Source organism: Nothobranchius furzeri, chromosome 10 (assembly GCF_043380555.1).
Source record: "Nothobranchius furzeri strain GRZ-AD chromosome 10, NfurGRZ-RIMD1, whole genome shotgun sequence".
NCBI classification, from domain to species: Eukaryota; Metazoa; Chordata; class Actinopteri; order Cyprinodontiformes; family Nothobranchiidae; genus Nothobranchius; species Nothobranchius furzeri.
In genome coordinates this window covers 67,459,646-67,484,262 of record NC_091750.1, presented here as the reverse complement: position 1 = coordinate 67,484,262, position 24,617 = coordinate 67,459,646, and the positions used below count along the sequence as shown (strand labels likewise).

At 44.6% G+C, this 24,617-nt stretch overlaps 1 protein-coding gene, 1 long non-coding RNA gene and 1 pseudogene across 2 annotated transcripts; 1 reads left to right on the top strand and 2 right to left on the bottom strand.

Annotated features, from left to right (window-relative positions):
- Window positions 1-73: 73 nt before the first annotated feature.
- Window positions 74-3,273, bottom strand: LOC107387113 (aquaporin-11). The gene is made up of 3 exons (XM_015961885.3): window positions 2,110-3,273; window positions 1,758-1,874; window positions 74-1,569 (listed from the first exon to the last, which is right to left on the bottom strand). The coding sequence occupies exons 1-3, from the start codon at window positions 2,741-2,743 to the stop codon at window positions 1,463-1,465; spliced, it is 858 nt and encodes a 285-aa protein (XP_015817371.3). The 5' UTR covers window positions 2,744-3,273; the 3' UTR covers window positions 74-1,462.
- On the top strand, window positions 3,272-23,417 carry LOC107387150 (glycerophosphodiester phosphodiesterase domain-containing protein 5-like; annotated as a pseudogene).
- Window positions 5,747-10,457, bottom strand: LOC107387114 (uncharacterized). Its single transcript, XR_008559115.2, has 5 exons — window positions 10,326-10,457; window positions 6,556-6,634; window positions 6,327-6,447; window positions 5,996-6,217; window positions 5,747-5,882 (listed from the first exon to the last, which is right to left on the bottom strand). It is a non-coding gene; the product is annotated as an uncharacterized lncRNA (long non-coding RNA).
- Window positions 23,418-24,617: the final 1,200 nt, after the last annotated feature.

Here is a 24,617-nt window from a genome sequence, read left to right as displayed (position 1 = left end):
CGCCTCACAGCCTGTGGAGTTTTGGGTTCTCTGAGAAATTCTCTCATCTTAAAAAAAAAAACTTAAATGAGAATTCAGAATATTTAGTTTTATTATTTCTTTCAGTTAGAAACTGACCTGAGCAGCACTGATGTGTGAAATCAATGAAAAACACATTTACATCATTTATTAAACATAACAATGAATGGAAAACATGCTTATTCACATTAATCAAAATACTTTACTTAATACGAATGTCTTTTAATCATAACGTAGAAAAGCAAACATTTTGAGTACAAAATAGACAAGACTCTGCATTTAATTCTGCCAGGATGAAGTCATTGTGACTTTTGAGCTAATAAAAATATTATACTGAAACGGTTGCTACTAGCAAAGATTTGTGCCTTTTCAATAGTTAAATTAACAATGTTGCAGGAAAATAAAGTACAAAATATTCTTGTATCTATTTAAGAGTAAATGTGCCATTTGGAATGTGCATTTTTATATTTTATATAAATGCTTCTTGTTAATTTCGAGCAATTAAAGAAAATAAATCAGTGAACATACAACTCAAATGTAATCTATAAAATGATTGGCTTTGTCATCATACCTGAAAGTTGTGGCTGCAAACCTTCATCCAGGGGTGGTGTTAGGCCCGGCTACTTGGGCTCAAGCCCCGAATGTTTTATGAAAAGACTGTATGTGCGTGCACGCACACGCATTACGCCCCGGATCTTCTTCAGTCCTAAATCCGCCCCTGCCTTCATCCAGCATTTTTATTTATTAGATCAAAAACAAATCGCACGATTTTATTAATTAGTTTTATGGTGGGTGAAATATTTTTTATCCTCCCACTTTCAGCCTGGCTTTAGAAGAGAACAAGCCTGCATCACTAAATCTGGCACGTGCGTTTGTCTGCTCTTGTCTTCTCGATCCCCAGTGAGTCGTGGCGGATGGCTGCTTATACTGAGCCAGGATCCTCTGGAGATTTCTTCCTGTTAAAAGGGAGTTTTCCTCTCCACTATCGCTGCATGCTTGCTTAGAATGAGGATTTCTGTAAAGTCACTGACACTAGTCAGTGACTCGATGCAACCTGCTGAGTTCCTTATATACGAAACTTTTTTCTGATTGGCTTAATGATCTGACCTGTATTGGAATGTTTATTACGTGAAGTGCCTTGAGACGACTCTTGTCGTGATTTGGCGCTTTATAAATAAAGTTGAATTGAATTCACGTGAAGAACTAAAGCACTTGTTCTGATTAATGTGTGCTGCGTGTTTTCCTCTCAGCAGCACAAAAAGCTGATTTTTACCAGGTTGAGGAGAGAAAATAGTACCAGGCTAGCATTGTAGGCCCTGAGTTTCATAAATCCTGCAAACATCTGCAGAACAAAACTGTATTCTTGTGCATCAAGTAGGAAAACTAATTATTTATCCACACAAATGGAATAAAGAGCTTCAAAACACACATGCTGCTTTTAAATCTACTGTGTCTTCTGTTTCTGTGCAGCAGACCCGTTCAGCTCAGTGGTGCTTTTTCCAGAAGTGAAAGGGATGATCTTCTCAAGCAGCAGGATGCAGCTCGCCATCCCTGCAGGCACATAGACACGTGATGCAGGAATTGTTTAAAAAATTACGTAAATCAACAACCTCAGCTTGCAGTTTCACCCTCAGCAAACAAGAATTAGTCATGATGGTGACTATAACGTTTACATGGAAGTGCATGTCGAAGTAGCCAAAACATTTCCTAAATAACGATGCAAACACACACTGTTCTACCTAAAACTGGTGCCAGCCAGTAAACGAAGCAGTACTCCAGCTGTGTGTGACCGCTGCAAGGGAACTGGATGGAGAAGGCCAATGCTGGGTTAAAAAATGCCCCAGAAACACCTCCACCTGCACAGAAAGAGCAGAAATATGAATGTTCTGCTGCTCATGAAAAACTAAAAACTACAAATAAGTGAAAAATCCTGGGTAGGAGCCACAATCAAATGTTTCCTCGTGATGACCGACTTTTCCACCCTGAAACTGCTTAATGTAGCTACAAATATTGGATCATATTTAACAACCTGTTGTTTGTTTCTGGGTAAAAAGCAAAACTTTTCACGATATATTTAACTAATCAGCACACCTGTGTATACCAGCGCCGTGATGACAGCAGCGAAGAAGGGCACGCGGAGCTTTGGGTCCAGGTCGTGCACGTGCATGGCCGCAGCCTGCACCGTGAAAGCGCACGCGAACTCGACAGCCGCAGCTTCCAGGACGGTCCCACCGAGGGGTTCGAAGCACTGGAAGCCCAGGTTTCGGTGCTGAGTGTGCATGTCCGACAGACCCAGCGACCACACGGAGGCTGCGAAGTGCCGCGCGGCAACCGCAGCTCCGAACTGGAGGGCCAGGAGGACGGCCGCCGCCGGGACGCCTCTCCCCCTCCTTCGGTAAACGCGCTCCAGAGCCGCGTTGGGGTTACACGTCGCTTCCCGGAACGTTGATAAGTGGATAACCGTGATGGTGAACGTGAGGGCCACGCTGACCGTTGGTTCCAGCTGGGTCTTCACACTAAGCAGGTTGAGTTCATGCGAGCAGCAGCAGAGCTGGAAGGTGGAAACGGTTTCCAGCAAATAAACCCAATAAACTCCGCGGAGGAGACGCGCTGCCGCGCGGCGGATCGCCTCACAGAGGAACACCACAGCCGCGAGCACCGCGACGGAAATCGACAGGTCAGTCATCCCGTCCCCGGTTCGGTCTGACGGCGTCAACAGAACCATAAAAATCCCTCCGGATTCTGGAAAACTTTATGTACTTTTCTTTCTCTTCCTGGAAGTCAAAGTCCTGATGAGCCACGCTGCCGCGGGTGCGTCAGCCCGCTCACTCAAACCGGAAAAAGAGCGGTTCGACTTCAAAATAAGTCATTTAGGCGACTAAAATAGCACAAAGGTTGCCAAGTGTATCGTGAGATGATGACCTATTGAGTCAAGTTCAGTATTTCTACATTTTATAAGGTTTATCTTAAGTTTGTATTTTTAAAATGCGACTACTAATCAGTCTTATTGCTTTATTTTACTGGTGTCAAGCCAGCCTTCAATTCCAGCATTGCAGTCAATGCAGCCTCCAGTTTGTTTTCTGTTCCCCGTCTATTCAAATTATTACGGGAATGGATGTGGAAACCGGATTTGAAAATAAAATTCAACTTCAAGTGAATTATCAGATATTTTAAGAACACAATAACAAATAATTTAGGCTTGTTCACTATTAGCGCCCTGTCAACGTCAAGGCCATCTTATTTTGGATTTCAAAGTAAAAGCCCTGTGAATTTTCATTTTTGAACTACTCTTTCAATGACTTCAGAATGCTCTTAAAAGCAAAAGTCATATTTCAAAAGAGTAGTTGCATTTTGTATCAACACTATCCAACCACAGCAATTTGAAATTGCCCATATTTGACCGACTCTTTTAACGATTTCAAAATGCTCTAAAATGGAAAATTGCTGTTTCCACAGGGTAATTTCACTTTAGATCAACAGTATACAACCCCACAGTGATACCATATCAATATCAAGTCATTTCGATTTTGCTTTCAAAAATAAAAGCATTTTCAAACTGCTCATTTCAGACTTACTCCTGGAACAGTTTCAAAATGCTCTAAAACAGGGGTGTCAAACTCAAACTCACACGGGGCCGAAATGAAACTCTGGGACAGAGTCGAGGGCCTAACTTAATATTTTTTGAAAAAGTGACTGCAAATTTGCACATTTTCTTTATCAACATATATGCAATTTTGAACCTTTAAATTTGGAAACAAACATATTTCTGCATTAACACTGAATGTGGAATAACCAAATTACACACGAGCAAGTCAGTTTTAAATAAAAGGCATCAGTGGTATTCATTACTTGTGGTATAATCAGCATTTTTAAAATCTATTCAGGATTTATGTTTTCTTGTTTATTCATTTTTCTTATTTTTTATTCTCCTTTTTTTCTCATGTAATAAGTGTCATCGCTGCTGTGACATCTAGCTTTCCCCACTGAGGAACAATAAAGGGATTTTCTGTTCTATTCATCTATCTGCAGCCTTTCCACTTCCTGTTTACTGTAGGTTAAATCTTTGCTCACGGGCCAACAACAAAATAAAAATATCATTTTATCTTAAATGAAAATGCAACACCTCACCTGCTAACTTTCATGTTTTGGAGCAGAAAAAGAGCAGAAAACCTAAATATTTAAAGCTCAGTTTGCTCCACTGGTTTACTGTGATGCTCACCTGTTCCAGCCAGATACCTGCATCATGGGGTTGATCTGAGCTGAGGAGGAGACTCCTGTTGTTTTGTTCATCTTCATCATAATAATGACAACATTAGATGACAACAGGTGCTCACATAGGTTTGTGCTGCTGAACATGTCTGAGCAGCTTGACCACGTTGTTGTGTGTCGGGGAGGAAACACAATGACGGCAGCCACAGAGTCATGCTGGTTTGAGCGTGTCGCTGTTCGCTGGAGTTATATCAGCTCTGTCTGGACGTTAGTTGGAAAACTTTCTCTTTCAGTCGTGAACACGTTACTGAGCGGCTAGAATCTCCGTTTCTGGGCTTCAACGTCAGAAAGCAGCTGAGTGAACTCGGCGCTGAGTGAGAGGCGTGTAGTTTGTCCGAGACAGCGGAGCTGCAGACACCCGGCAGCAGACGCTGGAAAAAAACACAAAGGAGGGGGCGCGTTGGCTCCGCGTTGACGCCGCAAAGCATCATGGGAGTTGAAGTCTTTGCGGTAAAATCGGCCAGCGGGCCAGTTTTAATATATTTGATATTTATCTCGTGGGCCACATAAAAATGCTCCGCGGGCCGCATATGGCCCGCGGGCCTTGAGTCTGACATGTGTGCTTTAGTTGCTTTACTCCTAAATGTTTGGGTTTGGACTTCAAAGTCGAACTTGTACACATCTTGAACTTGTAAATTTATTTTCTGCATTAATGCTGTTTTTTTAAATTGGCTGAATTTTAAATGTATTTTATCAACCCCTGGCTGCAAAGTACACCTCAGAATTTCTAAAGAACACAAAGTGTGTGTGTGTGTGTGTGTGTGTGTGTGTGTGTGTGTGCGCACACACAGGATGGAGGCTACATTAGAGTGTATCTGAGCAATGACGTCCACATTCTTCCAGCTGCTGACTGGTCTTCGTGCGAAACTGCTGCGGCATTTCCACCGCCAGACTTTTGTGTCGTGTCTGACGGGTCTGTACAGCTGCAGGTGGAGACGCTACGAGAGGAACAATGTTCAACCAGGAAACTGCTGCTGCAACATGGTTGTTATACAAAGTTGTTGCAGATTTTGCATTCTTTAACACTTTTTTAGAAGGAGTGCATTTGTAGGCTGGGCCAGAGTGGTTGATTTTACATGACAGTAAAGCACGAACAGTGCTGTTGTCTAATGACGTCCTATTCTCTGTAACAATCTTTCTCACCACACTAAACACCCTTTAAGAACTGACATTGCTGTGGGGAATGCAGAGTAAAGCCTTCATTAATCTTGGCAGCTCACTGAACCTCACATCCTTCCCTAGCAGGCCCCAGAATCTGTCAATGTTGTCTTCTTGGGGGAGTTGCTTGCTATCTGTCACCTGGTAGTCAACGAGTTCCTCTCTCAGCCTATCTTCACTCAAGCTCAACTGAGGGAACATGGCTCCTAGCCTTTCCACTGTAAAATAAAGAAAATGTTGCAAATCTAAACCATGCAATATTTCATCAATTCAATTATTCTATCAATGGAGAATTGCCCTAACATCTACCTGTCCCTGGAGGAATGTCGAGGCGAGCAGCAGGGTCCAGCACTTTCAAGTCCCTCAGGAGTGTATGGTCAAGGGGAAAGGAGGAGAACATCTTCTGAAGAGCTGCTCCATAGAATCTTCTCACAGATCTACAACAGCGTAAGAGTAAAAAACTGCATTAGTGACAGCATTTTAGGCACAGTACAGCATATTCTCTCATACTGATGATGACCATTATAAAACAGCTGGGTAATATACTCACTGAACGATTTTCTCAGTGGACATGGGAAGCTCTTCGCTTTTCATGAAGGCCTTTTTGTCTGCTCCAATAAAGAGCTCTTCATCAGCCAACTAATGTCCTTGTCCATATTCCACCTCCCTGAGAGGTATACCTATGATGGCCCTGGCTGGTATGAGGTAGCCCAGGATCCTCCTGATCAGCCTGCACATTCCCTCTTCAAGTCTGAATTTGTACTCCCTCTGACTGTAGAAAACATCATGGGTCAAAACAAAATAACAGTGAATTAAGAATGCTACAATTAGCAAAATCACATTTGATATTTACACATTCATTCAATAACACTGACACCCACCTGGAAGGCAATGTTAAAATCAGATAAAGGTTGAAGGAACATGAAGTAGATCTTCATGACTGGATCACGCAGATGGCTGGCTAAATCATGTATTTTGGCACTGCTCTCCACCTCCTCATGACTGTTAAAATAGGCCCAGAGTACACAGGGAAACAGGGTGGCAATAGTTAAATAAAAGGAAAACACAGAATAGTAAGCTGTATGTTTCTGCTGGAGTTACCATTCTTACCTGCAGTGCATCCCACTGGTTCAACACTCTGGACACAGGTTAACAGACTCAGCCGTCGGGTGCTGCAGTACCTGAGGAGCTGCAGATGGTCTGAATCGTTAAAATCTACAAATTCTTTATAGATTTCACATCTTTTTGCACTGGTCTTCAGTCTGCTGATAACAAAGTTGTGTCTGCCTTTCATGACACTCGCATTATCAGAGTGAAAGGCAATCAGGTTCTCCCATGGAATGTCTCTTTATTGGAAACAGGGAAAAAAAGCCATAAATGTCTTACACTAAACGTAAGGTTATAATTAAATGCAAATTACTACACATGTCAACAACACAGTGCAGCTCCCCTACCTTAAGGCTTCACTCCGCTTTTCATACAGATTTTCTGCATTTCCCACATTGCATACATGAATTTTGTAGCGACCTGCAGAGTGGCCTCATCGTAGAGTCTGGTCAGGATGACGAATTCTTTGTCCGTTTTTCTGTTGTTCGACTCGTCAAATATCAATGAAAAGGGCTGCGATCGGCATGTTTTGGCCAACTCATCATCTAGCTCTGCTGCTTTGAGTGAGTGCCCATAACGTTAGCTATCAATTTGCTACCAATATGCCTGCTGGACATGATTATGAATATGTATACACTTTCATAATATTTATACTTAATTTGAATCAATTTACCTTTGATAAGTTGCGTAGATTTGGTTTTTCCCGCAGAATATTTTTGTGCAATAGCAGAGTCCGGGAACATCTCAGCTACACACTTGTTGAAGTCGTCACAGAAGGTGATAGAAACATTGTTTTTGGCACACAGCATTGCTATTTTAACCTCCGCATTTATGACCTGGTCAGCCTCGGTGGTATTCCTAGTCACAAATGCCGTCATCGTCTGGGCATGTTTCTGTGCTTCTAGCCAGCGCTTGTGCTTGGTTGATTTCTCATGCTGACTGACATCATTCCTTCCCCCGTGGGGGACACTAAAGTCGCAACTGCAAATCTTACAAAAAGCGTGACTTTGTCCCATCCTGCTCTTCTTTAGAAAAGTAAATTCGCTGTCCCATTTTTCCAGATATTTACACGATTTCTTTGATTTTTTTGGCAGGAATGCCTTCTTCACTTCCATCCATCATCGCTCTCGTTTGTTGTTCCTGTTATGTTTCTGCTATCTGCACAAATCTCGCGACAACTGTATGGGGCAGTTCTCGCGAGGCTACAGATAATTTTAGAGAGGCAGAGGAATTTTAAAAATACGGGAGATTTACGGGAAAATTATACGGGAGGACGGCAGGAAAGCAAAGTAAAATACGGTAGTTTCCCGGCCAAAACGGGAGACTTGACAGCTATGAGTTTGACACTGTAACAGCATATGCAGCTCTGGTCTGCGATCACACGATACAAGACACATTAAGATGGAGCAACGAGCATTAGCTAACGCCACCTAACACAGTAGGGAGAGTACTTGCAATCGCTGCTTGCAGTTGGGGTTTCTCCTTACCGCAACACCTGAAGTGCCATACCAAAGTTGTCCTGCTGAAAGAGCAGGCAGCTGCCTTTTATTAGATGATTCACCCCATCCTGCAATCACTCTAAAGCCGGGCGTACACTGCGACTTTTTCACTTTTTTGAGCCGATTTTCCAGTCGTGCGAGAATCCACGACATCGGGGCGAGTTTTGCGCCGAGCGGCCATGTACTGTACAGGGGGTTACGAGAGGCGATTAACACCACGTGACCAGCTGCCGATCAGCAGTTGTGAGGTCGCACGGACTTCTGGCGTGTTTGATATTTCGCTCGTCCCTCGTGAGGGTATCGCACTGTTGAAGCGGCGCTGCGAGCAGCTGCGACCCAAAAAGTATCAGAACCGCTCACGGCGCATGTGCAATCCTGCATCAACGCCACTCGCTATTTCCCTAATAACACACGCTGTTCGTTTTTGTTTCTAAACGTTTTTTTACTCACAAAGATTGTGAAGAAAGCGTGTTTGTCGTGTTCATGTCAAATTAAACTATCACAAAACACAGATTTACTTTCTTTATTTCATTTTCCTCATCCAACCCCCATAAATCCCTGTGTCCTCCTGCAGCACTCCCGAAGGACAACAGGCAAGACAAGACAAAAAAGTCTGACGTGTTGAGTAAAAACTGCTATTTTTAGCATATTTTTAGGGCCGACGTGTTGCTACCAGACGTACAGTGTGAGCAGTCAGGTCGCATGCGAGAACTGGGTCGTGCAGTGTGAGCACATGACTCGTGAGATCTGCTCTGCGAGGAAGTCGTACAGTTTGAGCTGAAGCTGAGTGCTACGAGTGAAAAAGTCGCACAGTGTACGCCCGGCTTAATGTGAGCCACCTGGCTCCTTACTGGGATGGGACCAGACGAGATCTGTCTGTCCCATCACATTAGGGGTACAAGAAACTTTTGGGTCGCTCCTGTTTACTGGCTTCAGTTTTTTAAACAACTCTAGCTTTTTGCCTGCTGGTGTCAAATAACAAACGCTGGAGCTGCAGCAGAAACTCGGCAACGCCGCGGACTCACAGGTTGTAAACAGTTGCTACGTGTCTTTATTTTTAAAGGAGGAAAACTGACAATCCCCCAGCCGACTGAGAGTGAAATCTGTTTCAGTAAAACCTTCCTTCCGTCACGATTGAGACGTTAGACGGTTTGTGATTATTTCACTGTGGAATTCTACTTAATGCTCCTTTAAATCTAAATCTGTGTGTTAAAAGTTTTGAAGCAACCATATCCAGAGGCAAAGTCATTGGTCAGGCTTTGTTGTGGGTGGGGCCACAAATGCCGTGGGTAGTTCGAGCAGAGTAGTTAAATTAGATAGCTCATGGATTTAGATTTTAAATTTAACTGTGACTGTTTACCCAAGTTTACATGAAATGTTTGTTTTTGACCATTTTTAGTAAATTTGCATTTTAAGTAGTGTGCTAAATAAGAAAAAAGCTTAATATTGAGATACTTTCTGCCAAATCTTTTGCAAGAACAGTTAACACTTGGCATCTCATAAGTTAACAGATTTACTCACATCTCCACCATGCAGACCAATAAAATTATATTTTAGAAGATCAAGCGATTTTTTTTAATATAGTGCCTCAAAATTAAAGTCATGAGGCGCTTCACAAGAACAAACGTCAAAATAAGCATAAAAATCATAAAAATGTAAAGGAAGGAAAAGAAAAGAATAAGATAAAGGTAATTGCAGGAAAGACTGAATTGTGTAGAACTGGCCGGCTGGTCAAACTGTTGCGTTGTGGTTTATGCTCTTTTATGAAAGAGGAACCATTCTACATGTTAATTTGTGATATTAATTTTATTAAATTAATAACCAAATTGTATAGTTTTAAGAAGACTCAAAGGTTGTTTTCATCGATAAACTGTCGATAATATCCGTGGGTCTGTGTTTCAGTTCAATGAAGAAACAAGTTTGACAATTAAAAGTTTTAATTCTTCAAATTAAACTAATGATTTTGAAATTGACAAACAGGAAATAACAATCAACATTGGCAACTTTGTGGGACCATCTTTAACAGTTGATATTGTAAACTTGCTCAAATAGACCTTCTGTTGGAGGTGCTGAAGATTGAGAGTGATATGATGTGATTATGGATGCGTGTGTGCAAAGTGTAGTGAGAATTGAACATGAGGTGAGATGAATGCGTGTGTGCATCTGATTTTGCTTCAGGAAGAAACCGGTGTCTGAGTGAAGTGATGGTTTGGATAAACTTAGTTCTTATTGAAAAAGATGCATCAAAACGCTATCTGTCGTGTTCTGCCTCACCGAAAATCGGACTCCCTGTTGGACCCGGGACGTCACCTTAGGATGATGTTTCATCCAGGGCACCTTGGCTGGCAAAGAAGACAAAGATGCGCCACGAACCGGTCCAGAGTTGCCCTCGGTACACGTTGGTGGTAAAGCGTTTTGTCGATGCGTTTTGTTAAGTTTAGTTCACTCAGAAATCAAAAGACTCTGTATGAGTCTGCGTTAGAAGTTGCGATTCAGCTATTCTGTCTGGCTGACAGGAACAGCGGGAGGGGGGGAGAAACGAGCCGACCGGCTCTGTCCCCCCTTCGGTTTCTTCAGGTCCTCTCTCTTTCGTTGTCAAGCACGAACTGAATCATAAGACTGAAACTTACCAAAAGCCTTTCTCTTCTCAAAGCAAACGTGTGCGTCAGCAAATGTGTTTTGGAGTTTACTGTGAGAATCTGTGTGTGGGTGTGTTTGAGTGTGTGTGTGTGAAGGTCGGTAACAAACATCCTCAAACATTATCTAATTAAGTATGGATTCATTAATCCATTATAATTACCCAAAGCATAAGAATCATTCACTTGATTAAAACACATTTATAATGAGCAAAATGATAATGATTATTCTTTAACATTAAAATCAAGAAAATAAAGTTTTAAGACTTGTTATGTTATGACTACTTTTCCATGAGAACTCCTTCTTCTGGTACTGCAGGTGTTCAGATGTTATGGTTTCCAGCAGACTCTTGCAGACTTCATGTCTGCAAAGGTCTCAATCTGTGGGTGAAAGTTCTCAGCGACCCAGCTCTTTGACCCAGCCAAGTAAAATGACCTTTTGCACAGAAAACCCATATTTCCTCACGTTACAATTGGTAGTGAGGAAGAATCAACAGAAGGTCACACCAAAGCCTGAACAGGTGAGTTTCAGCTGCTTTTTAAAGGCGACCAGAGTCCACTGATGTCAGGCTCAGGTGGAGACAGTTCCAGAGTGAAGATGAACTCAAAAACAAATGATCTGCTTAGAGATTACCTGCTGAGTTTTGTTCTGTGAAGGAAAAAGATGTTTTAAACAAATGAAGACTCAAGAGTTTCATATTTAAATTTTGATGCTGACAGCTGGAGGTAGCCTCCTTCTTCCTGCTCATCTCAGCTTCCTGTCTCACGTTGGTGTTTCTCTACTTCTGGGGTCAAGTGGGGAACGACTACAATGACTTTGACTGGTGGGTCTAGTCACAAAGATGTTCACTTACAGCCGTCATCATTTTTTATTTAACATCACAAAGTAGATCAGAAACTCTAAGAGTCAGTTTCTCTTGCATCTGGCTGAAGAGATCTAGATTGTCGCACAAACATGAAATGAAGCCGTTTTTTTTTTTGCAGACAGGTCGGGTTATGTTTAAAAGTGTTTTTAACGCTCTCCTCACTGGTGTGAAGGTTTAACTTTGGGAATTTGGGCTTCTGGTTTCCCTGGTCTGTGGTGCTTCTAGCCATCGCTGCAGGCTTCGTCAGCTACCTTACCGTTCTCGTGGTGAGGCACCAACACAGCCCTGAATTTATTTATTAAGTCTGATTTGAGTCTTGATTTGGCCACATCAGTTTTTAAAGGTGTTGTTCATTATTGCATCAAAAGTGCCAAACGGTTTTCTCGCTTTAAATGCAAACTAAACATGAGTCAGCAGAAACGGGCTGTTTGTTCTGATGTGAGTTTAGACTTTGAGCGTGTTTTTCTTTTTCTGTGCAGCTTCTGGCCATGTGTTTGCTGTCAGAGGGTCAGAAGCTTCATCTCCACTGGAGCCACAAATGCTTCTTTTGTGACACAAAACCCCTACATGTCCTTGAGCTAAAAACCAAACTGGATAGGAGAAGGATTGAGGTCATTTTTAAAGGATTTGGAGTCCCAGGAGGATGTCAGACTGTGTAGTGATCAGATACAAAAGACCCCCTGTCCTTCGTGAGTCAAGACGGATGAGTCCATGAGCGTTAATGTTACCTGTCTCGCTTTTCTAATCCTAGAATTTCACCTTCTCTTTTCTATCAGAAGCTAATGCGGGAAATAGGTGTAGGAGACTTGTTTCATGTTCAGCCTGCATGAAAAAAACTGACTGATTATAATCAGAAATCATTAAAAATTTCTTTTTCAGTCTTCCACACAGTTCATCAAGGGCAATGGTGACTTGCCCATAGGGGGCACTAGGGTGCCCCCTCACTGTAGTGAAGGGAGAAAAAAAAATCTATATACACATATTTAGTATAAATGTGTCAGATTTGCATAATTGCGTTTGCCAACATCCAATCTGAATTATTTTCTGTCTCACATTAAACAGTGAATTTGCTCCACCAGACTCGGCAATATCACGTCTGGGGCGCTGGGAAAAGCGTTGCTGAACTGCAGCTAAACAGCCAATCAGCTTTGACTGTTAGGCAGAATTGGACAATTTTGGCCAATTAGAGTCAATGATTTGTTTCTGGGGTGCTGGCCAGCAACACCAATACAATTGGGGGCGTTACTGGGGGACTTGAGTCTTATTGTTCACTTTAAATAACTGTGCAAAAGATTCGATTCATTTGTCAGTGTCTCAAAACTACAGAAAATATAGCTAGCTAGCATGCTATCTCTCACTTCCTCGTGCACACACTGTTGGTTTATTCATAGATCATGCCTGTGCCTTTTGAGTAAAATGACTATTCTCTTTTCTGAGATGATATAGTTAAACCATGAGTTGAACACAGGATTTCTAATTAAATTTCTGTTAGTGCCACCTACTGGTGAAAGTGATTGTTGCACTTTAAGCTGATGATTGAAACCGTCGAAAACTCGAATTGGAAAACAAACTAAGGACAAAATTAAAGTGAAACAGGACAATTTATGAACTGCAGTTCCTCACATGGTATTCTAGTGTGTTTGAGTTTTATTATAGGACGTAAATTAGCTTGACCATCTGAAAAACAGCTTAGGCGGAGAAGAGGGGGAAAAACAGATAGTTTTGTATTGTAGTAATTTTCCAACTGTTGATTTGAACTAAGAAGGGAAATCTTTTTATGTAAAGCCCCACAAGAATGGTTTTCATCCACCACCATTGATGAAGGGACAATTACACTAAACTGGTTTCAACTGAAGCATAGATTTATTCAAAATAAAAGCATCTCTGCACCAACTGTCAGCATGGGGGTTTGATGGAGGTGAGGAAAATCAGGTGCTAAAGTATCAGAAACATATTTTTTTCCACATTTGTTCGTCAAGTTGGGATCCTGGTGACTCTCTGTGGCAGCCACCGCCGACTTGTGGAGTAAAGAATAAACGACGCTGCTGCACTCCTTCCAGGTGACGACTTCTCCTCCAGCAGCTCTAGTTTTTCCATTCATGTGATTTATTAATTATGTTTCCACAAAGGTGATTTAGAGCCACGGAACAGGAAAACAAAATAAGCGTTCAGACTAAAGTAAAAGTGGAAATACTATTTTCCCTCTCAGTGGCCTTAATAGATGTTTTGCAACTTGAACAGGTAATGGCACCTACCGTAAATCCTCTAATACAGGCCCGGGCCTGTATTTGACTCAAGCTCATCAAGCTCCAGGCCTTTATTGGAAGGAGGGCCAGTATTAGAGGCAGGCCTCTATTTCTATTTGAGCAAAATGAACTAATGGTTCGCTGGAGTTTTTGACAATTAAAAGTGCGCCCACATTTTCAAAGTTAAACACATTTCTTTTAACAACAGTAGTTCCTGCTTCAGCCCTCTCCCCCCTCCCCCTGCGCAGCGCTGCAAACTCACTGATGGCCTGCAGCCTCTCGGAGTTCCTGCTGCTCTAAACATTAAAATAATTATTTCATTTTCTGTTCCTCACTTCTGATTACCTTCAATGGTGTCTGTTTGTTGCAACCACCAGGTACAAAAACTAACTTGTTTTTATTTGACTATTTTTCTGTCCTGCCTGTTTATTATCTTCCTGCATCTCCTCTCAATCCTAAAGAAAAACTGCTACCTGGGTTCATATATATTCACCTTATGAGTTACCTTTGAACTGCAGTTCTAAAAGATCTACCGACCGCAAAAACAGCGGAGCGCTTGCTGTTTGGCGGCCGTATCAGTGATCAGTGCGTCGGAGGACAAGGTGATGCGCGCAGCGCCCCGCTCCACAGCATGCAGCCAAACGCATCAGGCGCAAATAAAAGACAGAAAACATTAAAGGAAATAAACCGACATGAACGATCGCGTGTCAGTACCTACGGTCCGGCACAGCGCGTTGCTGATCACAGAGAATGTGATCATACGATAATTCAATAGGGAGCGTGGTTTCACAGACGCGGAAGTGAGAGCGTCGGTGAAACGCCGGCTGCTCTAGGAAACCCCCGAGCGTTCGAGCGTCAACGAAGTGACACGGAAATGCCGGGCTTTCCAGAAGTAAGTAAGGTAACTTACTATGAGCTGATAGTTCGTTGGATTGATCGGTAGGTTGGAAACTCTGATCATGAATCTGAAGAAACGATGACTGAGCTGGAAAGGCGACTTCCGTTTATAGTCGCGGTTTGTGACGTAGGTGCGACGTGGAGGGAATCCCCGCGAGGGGCATGCTGGGAGTCCCTACTTCGCGGATTTTCACCTATCGCGGCCAGGTCTGGAACGCATCTACCGCGATAAACGAGGGATTACTGTAGTTCATACACCCCCTACTGCTGCTCTCCAGAGTGTTCTGCAGCATAATCAGCACGTTCTCTTTGAACTTGATAGTGTAATGACCTGGCTGGGGTTGTAAGCCAGGTGCATTCTGGGTATTGTGTTATATGTGTTTCCTATCGTTCTGCTAGTTCCTATGTGCTGATTTGCTTGTTGTGTGAGTGTTATGTAAGCCACAGGGAAGGTGATGTGTGTTCTGTGGAGCGGGTTGAATTAGCATGGTTAACTGACACCGTGACTCTGTGTGGTAGGAGCATGATAGAGGATCGTGTCTGTAGCGTTACAAAGCGTTGAAGAAAAAGCTTAATACAGGTCCGCGTGAACCCGTACTGCCTCCTGCTGGTTGAGTTGGGGACTATAACCTTGCCGCTGGGACGCCCTACCTCCTTGTTACCACTTCCATCTGGCCACAATAAGAGACCGGCCATTATTTACCTCCGATAACTCCGGCACCGGCCAAAATTGGAGACCCGGCCTTTAATTGAATACCGGCCTGTATTAGAGGATTTACGGTACCTACATATGGGAGGAGTCTTGCTTATGACATCACTAGCCTGGCCGGTAGCTCTGCACTTTTTCCCATGAGCTGCAGAGGCAAGCTTCTAAAAGCTGAACATTTGTCTGATTTGTTAACCGTAGCTTCAGGTCAGTCGTTAGCTCCGCATGAAGAGTGAGAAACAAAATCTCATGGATGAAAAGTTGATGCGATTTCCCATCTGTGTTTCAGCGAGGAGGGGTCTCATCATGGGAGTGTACCTGAGCATCCTGTTAATCCTCTACCTGGTGCCTCTGCGTTTGTATTCTCCTTGTCTCAAGGAGGATCAGACCCTGGGTCCAGCGCCGGTGTCGGTACAGGATCTGCTAGGGTGCGGGATCGGCTTGGGGTCCTTCGACTGCCGATGACGTCACATTACTGCAAATCTACTGGGCTTTCACACATACGTTTTGGAAAGACAGCAGTTTTGTTAATAAATTCTTGTGTGTTAACACCTAAATGTTTTCTTTATGATTGTAATTTGTTAATAAAGCACCATATTATCTTTGTTTTGTAAAGAATGTGAAACTGCATAAAACCGACATCAGACTGACACAAAATAGAACAGTTCTTCTATGTGAAGCCATATCTGTTTGTATTAATGTGGAGTTCGTCTGTATATTTCCTTAGTTGTTATCTAAATACATTCTTTGACTCAAATATTGCTTTGGTGTCTTTCAATAAAGTTCTTATATTTTATTTTGCCCCATTTCATCAACATCAAGAGCTTTTGAGGGTCACCGTTTATCATTTGCTTATATTTTACATTTCCTTTAGAAATTCTAACATATTTTCTCCAAAAAATGTTGATTTTTGGACTACAGGACTACAACCGCTAAGACTACGACCGTAAATTTGTCAAAATCATAACGTGATAACGTCACTTTTGTAATCTTCGTGTTCAGCCAATCAACTACTTTGACGTCTACGGCAGTCGAAGGACCCCGAGCCGATGCTGCACCTGAGTAGATCCTGTACTGACACCGGCCCTCATCGGCCACAGAGGGACCCCGATGGGGAGTCCAGTCTGTTTCACCCCGTGGTGAAAATAATGAGCTGAGTGGAACGCTTTCGCTTCCGTTTTGCATCTGATGCGCTCCCGATGGTAAGGGAGCTTGGGGCTAAGATGAGTCTGTTACGTTATGCTCCGCCTATGCATCCAGAAAGGCTGGGTTGGAATATGATGAAAAAACTCCTTTATGTCAGTAATTTGACCTAAAAGATTAAACTAATAAATGAGACGCATTCTATGCAAATCCAAATATTTGCGCCTTTATTATTTATAATTGTGGTGATTATGGCTTACAGCTTATGAAAACGCCACATTTAAAATCTTGATTATATTGTGAAAAGGTTCAATATTCTAGACTCAGTATCAGGGGCGGCGTTAGGCCCGGCTACTTGGGCTGAAGCCCCGGATCTTTCATGATAAGCCCCGGATCTAAATCGCGGAAGTAACATGCAGTACTAAAGTCACACAGAGAGGGCGCAGCTGGCAGTAGTTTGTAAAGTCCCATTTAGTCGTCACACACACAGGTGTGTGGTGAAATTTATTCTCCGATTTTGACCCATCCCCTGAGTTGCAGACACGCCGCGCTCGGGAACTATTTGGTGGTTTAACCCCCCAATCCAACCCCAATCCAATGCTGAGTGTCAAGCAGGGAGGCATTGGGTCCCATTTTTCTCAAAATCTTTGGTATGACCCGACCAGGAGTCGAACCCCTGATCTCCCGATCTCAGGGCAGACACTCTACCACTAGGCTACTTAGTCAGTATACAGTTTACCTGAGACTGAAGAGAAGCCCTTCAGCAGCTGGCTTCTGCAGTCTGTCTGAAACGCATGAGTGAAGATGGATATAAGGACGTTTTTTTAGACCAAAAGTACAACGACAGAACCCCAGCTCTGATGAGACTGGTGCTGACTCAGGTTTGTGAGTCTTATTTGAAAATATTTGTTGTGCTGCTGGTTTGCCTAAAGTTAGCTTACTATCAGGTAAAGTTGTTGGAGAAAGAAAGGGAATATTCACTATCATCTCACACTAAACACTAACAGGAACAATACTCTGCCCTGAATATGCTGAATATGTAGCTTCAGATTAAACATTATGTGGTACAAGACAAATATATATGATGTTGACTAGTGCGTGTCACGTGTGTGCGCGCGTGTGTGTTAAGCCCCGGATCTTCTTCAGTCCTAAATCCGCCCCTGCTCAGTATCACACTCTAAACACCTGCAAAGGGCTCCTGAGCCTTTAGATGGTCTCTCAGTCTGAGCTGGATACTCACATAAATGAACTTTAATTCAGTCACACTCATTTGAAATAAATACACAATAAAAAATGTGATTAAGTAAAAGAAAAGATTAGTTATTTTTAAAAGGCTCCAGAAAGCATCCGCCCATCAGAGCTTCAGACCAGAGTCGGAATTTGGAGATTTTTCTTCTGAATGGCCCACTTCCTGTCTGTCAGAACCATTTAGATCTCAGAGACAATTCAATTTTTCACATATTTACACCTTCGTCTTCGTCTTCCTCCGCTTATCCGGGTCCGGGTCGCGGGGGCAGCATCCCAATTAGGGAGCTCCAGGCCGTCCTCTCCCCGGCCTTGTCCACCAGCTCCTCCGGCAGGACCCCAAGGCGTTCCTGGACCAGATTGGAGATGTAACCTCTCCAACGTGTCCTGGGTCGACCCGGGGGCCTTCTGCCGGCAGGACATGCCCGAAACACCTCCCCGGGGAGGCGTCCAGGAGGCATCCTGACCAGATGCCCAAACCACCTCAACTGGCTCCTTTCGATCCGGAGGAGCAGCGGTTCTACTCCGAGTCCCTCCCGAATGTCCGAGCTCCTCACCCTATCTCTAAGGCTGAGCCCGGCCACCCTACGGAGGAAACTCATTTCGGCCGCTTGTATCCGCAATCTCGTTCTTTCGGTCATTACCCAAAGCTCATGACCATAGGTGAGGATTGGGACGTAGATCGACCGGTAAATCGAGAGCCTGGCTTTCTGGCTCAGCTCCCTCTTCCCCACGACAGATCGGCTCAGCGTCCGCATCACTGCAGAGGCCGAACCAATCCGCCTGTCGATCTCCCGATCCCTCCTACCCTCACTCGTGAACAAGACCCCGAGATACTTAAACTCCTCCACTTGAGGTAGGACCTCTCCCCCGACCTGGAGGTGGCAAACCACCCTTTTCCGGTCGAGAACCATGGTCTCAGATTTGGAGGTGCTGATCCTCATCCCAGCCGCTTCACATTCGGCCGCGAACCTACCCAGCAAGAGCTGAAGGTCAGAGCTGGATGAAGCTAGGAGGACCACATCATCTGCAAAAAGCAGAGACGAGATTCTCCTGCCACCAAACTCGACACACTCCACACCACGGCTGCGTCTAGAAATTCTGTCCATAAAGTGATGAACAGAACCGGTGACAAAGGGCAGCCCTGGCGGAGTCCAACCCTCACTGGGAACAGGTCCGACTTACTACCGGCTATGCGGACCAAACTCACGCTCCTCTGGTAAAGGGACTGAATGGCCCTTAACAGAAAGCCACCCACCCCATACTCCTGGAGCGTCCCCCACAGGGTGCCCCTGGGGACACGGTCATAAGCCTTCTCCAAATCCACAAAGCACATGTGGATTGGTTGGGCAAACTCCCATGCCCCCTCCATCACCCTTGCAAGGGTATAGAGCTGGTCCACAGTTCCACGGCCAGGACGAAAACCACATTGCTCCTCCTCTATCTGAGATTCAACTATCGATCGGACCCTCCTCTCCAGTACCTTGGCGTAGATCTTTCCCGGGAGGCTGAGGAGTGTGATCCCCCTATAGTTGGAACACACCCTCAGGTCACCCTTCTTAAAGATGGGGACCACCACCCCGGTCTGCCACTCCCTAGGAACTGCCCCCGATGACCACGCAATGTTGTAGAGACGTGTCAACCATGACAGCCCTACAACATCCATAGCCTTGAGATACCCAGGACGAACCTCATCCGCCCCCGGGGCTCCGCCGCTGTGTAGTTGTTTGACTACCTCAGCAACTTTTGCCCCCGAGATCGGACAGTCCATCCCCAGGCCTCCCAGCTCTGGTTCCTCCTCGGAATGCGCATTGGTGGGATTGAGGAGCTCCTCAAAGTATTCCTTCCACCGTCCGACTATAGCCTCAGTTGACGTCAGCAGCTCCCCATCCCCACTGTAAACAGTGTGAGCGAGTTGCTGCCTTCCTCTCCTGAGGCGCCGGACAGTTTGCCAGAACCTCTTTGGAGCCGATCGATAGTCTTTCTCCATGGCCTCACCAAACTCCTCCCACGCCCGAGATTTTGCCTCGGCAACTGCCACTGCTGCACCCCGCTTGGCTATCCGGTACCTGTCTGCTGCCTCCGGAGACCCACAGACCAGCCACGCCCTGTAGGCCTCCTTCTTCAGCCTGACGGCTCCCCGAACCTCTGGTGTCCACCAGCGGGTACGGGGGTTGCCACCACGACTGGCACCGGCCACCTTACGACCACAGCTAGCAACAGCCGCCTCGACAATCGCAGAGTGGAACAAGGCCCACTCGGAATCAATTTCCCCCACTGATCTCGGGACGTGGTCAAAGCTCTGCCGGAGGTGGGAGTTGAAGACCGTCTTGACAGGTTCTTCTGCCAGGCGTTCCCAGCAGACCCTCACTATGCGTTTGGGTCTGATAGGTCTACGCGGCATGTTCCCTTGCCATCTGATCCAACTCACCACCAGGTGGTGATCAGTTGACAGCTCCGCCCCTCTCTTCACTCGGGTGTCCAAAACATACGGCCGCAGGTCAGATGATACGACTACAAAATCTATCATCGACCTGTGACCTAGGCTGCCCTGGTACCAAGTGTACCGGTGGGCATCCTTATGTTCGAACATGGTGTTCGTTATGGCCAAACTGCGGCTTGCACAGAAGTCCAATAACAAAACACCGCTCGAGTTCAGATTAGGTGGGCCGTTCCTCCCAATCACACCCCTCCAGGTCAAGCTGTCATTGCCCACGTGAGCATTGAAGTCCCCCAGCAGGACAATGGAGTCCCCTGATGGAGCACTATCTAGCACTCGTCCCAGGGACTCCAAAAAGGGTGGGTACTCTGAACTGATATTTGGCCCATAAGCACAAACAACAGTCAGGACCCGTTCCCCGACCCGAAGGTGCAAGGAAGCTACCCTCTTGTCCCCCGGGGTAAACCCCAACACACAGGCAGAGAGTCTCGGGGCTAACAAAAAGCCAACCCCAGCCCTCCGCCTCTCACCCGGAGCAACTCCAGCAAAGTAGAGTGTCCAACCCCTCTCCAGGTCTCGGGTTCCAGAGCCAATGCAATGTGTCGAGGTGAGTCCGACTATATCTAGCCGGTACCGCTCAACCTCTGCCACAAGCTCCGGCTCCTTCCCCGCCAGCGAGGTGACGTTCCATGTCCCAAAAACTAGTTTTCTTGTCCGCGGATTGGACTGCCACATATTTACACCAAAGCAACATTCTCCACGTCCTGCTTTTCTTCTCTATGGTGCTGCAGCTCGCCCCTGAAAATACACTGATGTTGTTTGAGAAGGTGGTGGAAGCAGCAAGCGATGGTCTGGAGACTGACGTCACCCTAAGGTCAGTTTGTAGTATGGTGGCCCTGAAGGCCCAAATGTCTGCAGATTTAGATGCACGTTCTGTCTTGTTGTACTTTTGATGGAGTTCCCTTCCTGATGCATGACCACACTTTGAGACACGTCACCAACATCCACAAGGTCTTCGCCAACCGGACCAACTCCCCGGTGGCCATGTTCACCTGGAGCGAGCTGAAGAGGTTGAACGCCGGGTTCTGGTTCTTCTCGGTGAGTCACATCAGTAGGATCTTTCTACACATGCCCAAAGTTTAGTCTTTTATCTAAAACAATTTATTACTGTTGAGTTTTTCACTGATCCATACATGTTTTAAATGAAGAAAGGTGGAGGGTGCAACAGCAGCCAAACAGTGTAAATCCACAACAAGAGAATTCCTTTGGAATGGTAAATGGTTTTCCATGTTGCATCACAGTGATGATTGCTTATTGGTTTTACTTTCATCCCCTTCAGCAAGATCCGTTTGGAACCGCTGATTCTTTGGAAGAGGAGGAGCGATGGCGGGCAGGAAACCAGTCCGTCTGCAGCCTGCAGCTCTACCTTCAGCTTAGTGATCTTTGACCTTTACCGACCGCCCAGAGGTCATCCGTACAGAAACAGTTTGGTCCAACGCACCCTGGAGGTCATCAACACGTCGACCATCCAGTCCTCACGTGACTGACATGATGGAAGCTATATTGAAGCCTTTCCAGAAACTCCCAGTTAGTGGGAGAATACTGTAAATATTGATGCTTCCCAGTAACCTTTGAATGCTTTAACAGAGTGTTTAGGTGCTGTGGCTGCCTTCAGATCTACGAGATCTGGTTCAGGAAACTGACCCAGAGCTCCAGTAGAGTTCAGGAAGTCTGCATCCTCTGGAGGAGCTGCAGAGTTCCAACATTGTTAAACTCAACCTGGACTACAGCTCCATGTCTGCTGAACTCATCAGGTGAGTTTCTGGTGTTGATGTACAAACACCAGCGTGAGGACACGAGAAAAGAGTTTTTCTCACCTGTGTGCAGAGAATACGCTGCAGTCAACATCACCACTAACCTGTACGTGGTCAGCCAGCCGTGGCTCTACTCACTAGTCTGGTGTGCTGGAGCTCACTCGGTCACCACCAATGCCCCCCAGCTGCTCGGGGCCCTGAGCTTCCCCATGGTGATTTCCAGCCTGCTTCTTCTCCACAGCTCTGACTGTTAAAAGTGCCTTGTAGCTCTAAGGCTAATGTTTTTGATATGTGCCTGCTCAGAAACTCCTGATGCTATCTGCTGAATTATCTCCTCAGCCTTAATCTGGTTCTGCAGGAGCTGCTAATCACTTGTTTTAATAACATCTGCAGTATTCAAGCAGGGAAGCATCTAAAACTGGCATTGGTGAGGTTAGCACGCCCTTGCTCACGCTACGCTAATCACTTAGCTCTGATACACAAAATATCCTCTTTCACTATTGGTGGAAAGCTTACAGACCAACATTTAATGCAGGTTAAGATAGCATTCAAGCTAGGTTGGTGTGCAGGGAACTGGGGCGTATTCCTGGTCATACACAATTGTATTGGTTAGAGGAGGGACTTAGAGGAAATATCAGTTAAATTGACAGATTATCTTGTTTCTACCAGAACAGCGTCAGATTTAAGTAGTTTTTTTTTAAACTACATTTTCCCGCTTTAAGTCAAACTTTTCCACCCAGAGTCCAAACGAGTACAATCTGATGTGGATTTTCACTGATTTGATCCCCGTCATGCTGGTCTTCATCATCTCCTGCTTTCACTGGTGAATCTCAGACATGATTAACATAAAACAAATGTATGTTCTGATGCAGCTGCGTATAGAACCTGTTACCTTTTCAGGTGGCGAGAGCGAGAACTCTCACTTCTGACGGCAAACTGAAGCTGGACGTTGGCGCCTACAGCAAGTTCAAAACTGGTAACTATACAGAAAGAACTACAAATAGTTTTTTTGAAGGCCCTTATACGTTAAACTATTCTTCTTGCAGAAACTGGGGGTATCTGGTCCACCTCTGTCTCCAGCTTGCAGAAGGTGGAAAAGCTGGTCTCCATCACCGAGCACTAACAGGTTTTTAATCAAAAGGAAGACTCTCAGGTTAGAACCACAAACATTAAACAGCTAATTTAAGTTCATCCTGCAGAGATGTTAAAGGGACAAGCCTCGGTTTTCTTTGCAAAATATCTTTTATTAACTTCTATGTAAAATAAAACGTTTACATCTGCTACACACATTGTTCAAATAGTACTGTAACTTCCCACCTAAATACTAGTACACATGAATAAAAGCCCTTCAGTTATGTTTGTCTCTACAGCTATAGAGATCTTGTTTAATATCTAAAAACAAGGCAAAAGGCATTTCTAAGGTCTTTGTTTAAAAAGATCTCAGCTTCAGGTTTGTTAAATTGGGACCTGTTTTTACTAATTATAACTTAATGGAGGTAAAAACAAGCCAGCTATATTTACTACTTAAAGTGGCATAATTTAGCTCACTGTTAAAGACGTATGACCACCCAGACTCCTTTTCTGCAATCAGGATTGTTCAGAACAAATAAAATGCCTGATTTCTCATATCTGATCTCAGCCTCTACCTTTCTGCAAGGTGAGCAAACATGACGTAGAGTGGAGCATTTTGTGCAAACCAGTTTGATGCTGAGTCACTTCTGGGCCACAGTAACGTTGAACATGATCGCTGCAGGGCCTAAGAGGCCAAAAACAAAGGTTATCAATTGTTTGTGTCCACCTACGTTCACAGCTTCTGCTTTGAGTTACTAAATGATACCTGCCAGTCAAAGTTAGCATGGTGTGGAAACAACTAATTATCAGACTGAAGCTAACAAAAGCATTTGTTAGCATAGCTTCTTCACTGTGCTAGTAAAGAGCTAGCATGTATCATTTGCAGTGGTCTCTAAGGATTAATTCCTTGTAAGTCATACTCTGAGGAAAAAGCTCAAATGCTGCTGTTTGCTCAGCACAAATACAAGCCTGGAGGAGTTCTGCTGTGTGGTGGAGTTGCTAATGCTAACTGTTAGCATCTACTAGCTGAGACTTTTTCTGCTGATTCCTGGACGCTAAACCAACAACAGCCTTTCCTGCCGTGAGTCCATGAATGTTAAGTGACAGAGTAGCTCTCTGAGGATGTTCAAATCCTAGATTTTCAGAAGCCAATGTAGGATAGAGGTGTAGGAGACTATTTTCATGCTCAGGCTGCATGAAACTCACTTTTAAGTAGAATAGTCTATCGTACTTTTCTTAAAGCTTACTTTACTGAGTATTTCTTTCACCACTGTTTTTGTAACTCAGAGCAAAAGCTCATAGTTATGAATGTTGGTGTCCCAGGGTGATCCATATTATCCTGTTTACCATTATTCTTTGCAGGTCCTGCAGCGATCGCATCAACAACGCCATAGAGAACACTAACCTTACTGTGATTCAGCTAGCTAAACTCAGGAAGCGCCAAACCGGAGCTCTGTGGTTAAACAGAAGTAGGTGCATCTGTTGGCTCACATTCTCTGAAA

What these genes read in the sequence shown, in the direction of transcription:
- LOC107387113 (XM_015961885.3), bottom strand. Translation starts at nt 2,743, where the DNA reads ATGGTTCTGTTGACGCCGTCAGACCGAACCGGGGACGGGATGACTGAC. An exon ending in CACGGCGCTGGTATACACAG is followed by an intron (nt 1,875 to 2,109) that starts GTGTGCTGATTA and finishes CTTTCTGTGCAG; the next exon opens with GTGGAGGTGTTTCTGGGGCA. An exon ending in CTGGCTGGCACCAGTTTTAG is followed by an intron (nt 1,570 to 1,757) that starts GTAGAACAGTGT and finishes ATGTGCCTGCAG; the next exon opens with GGATGGCGAGCTGCATCCTG.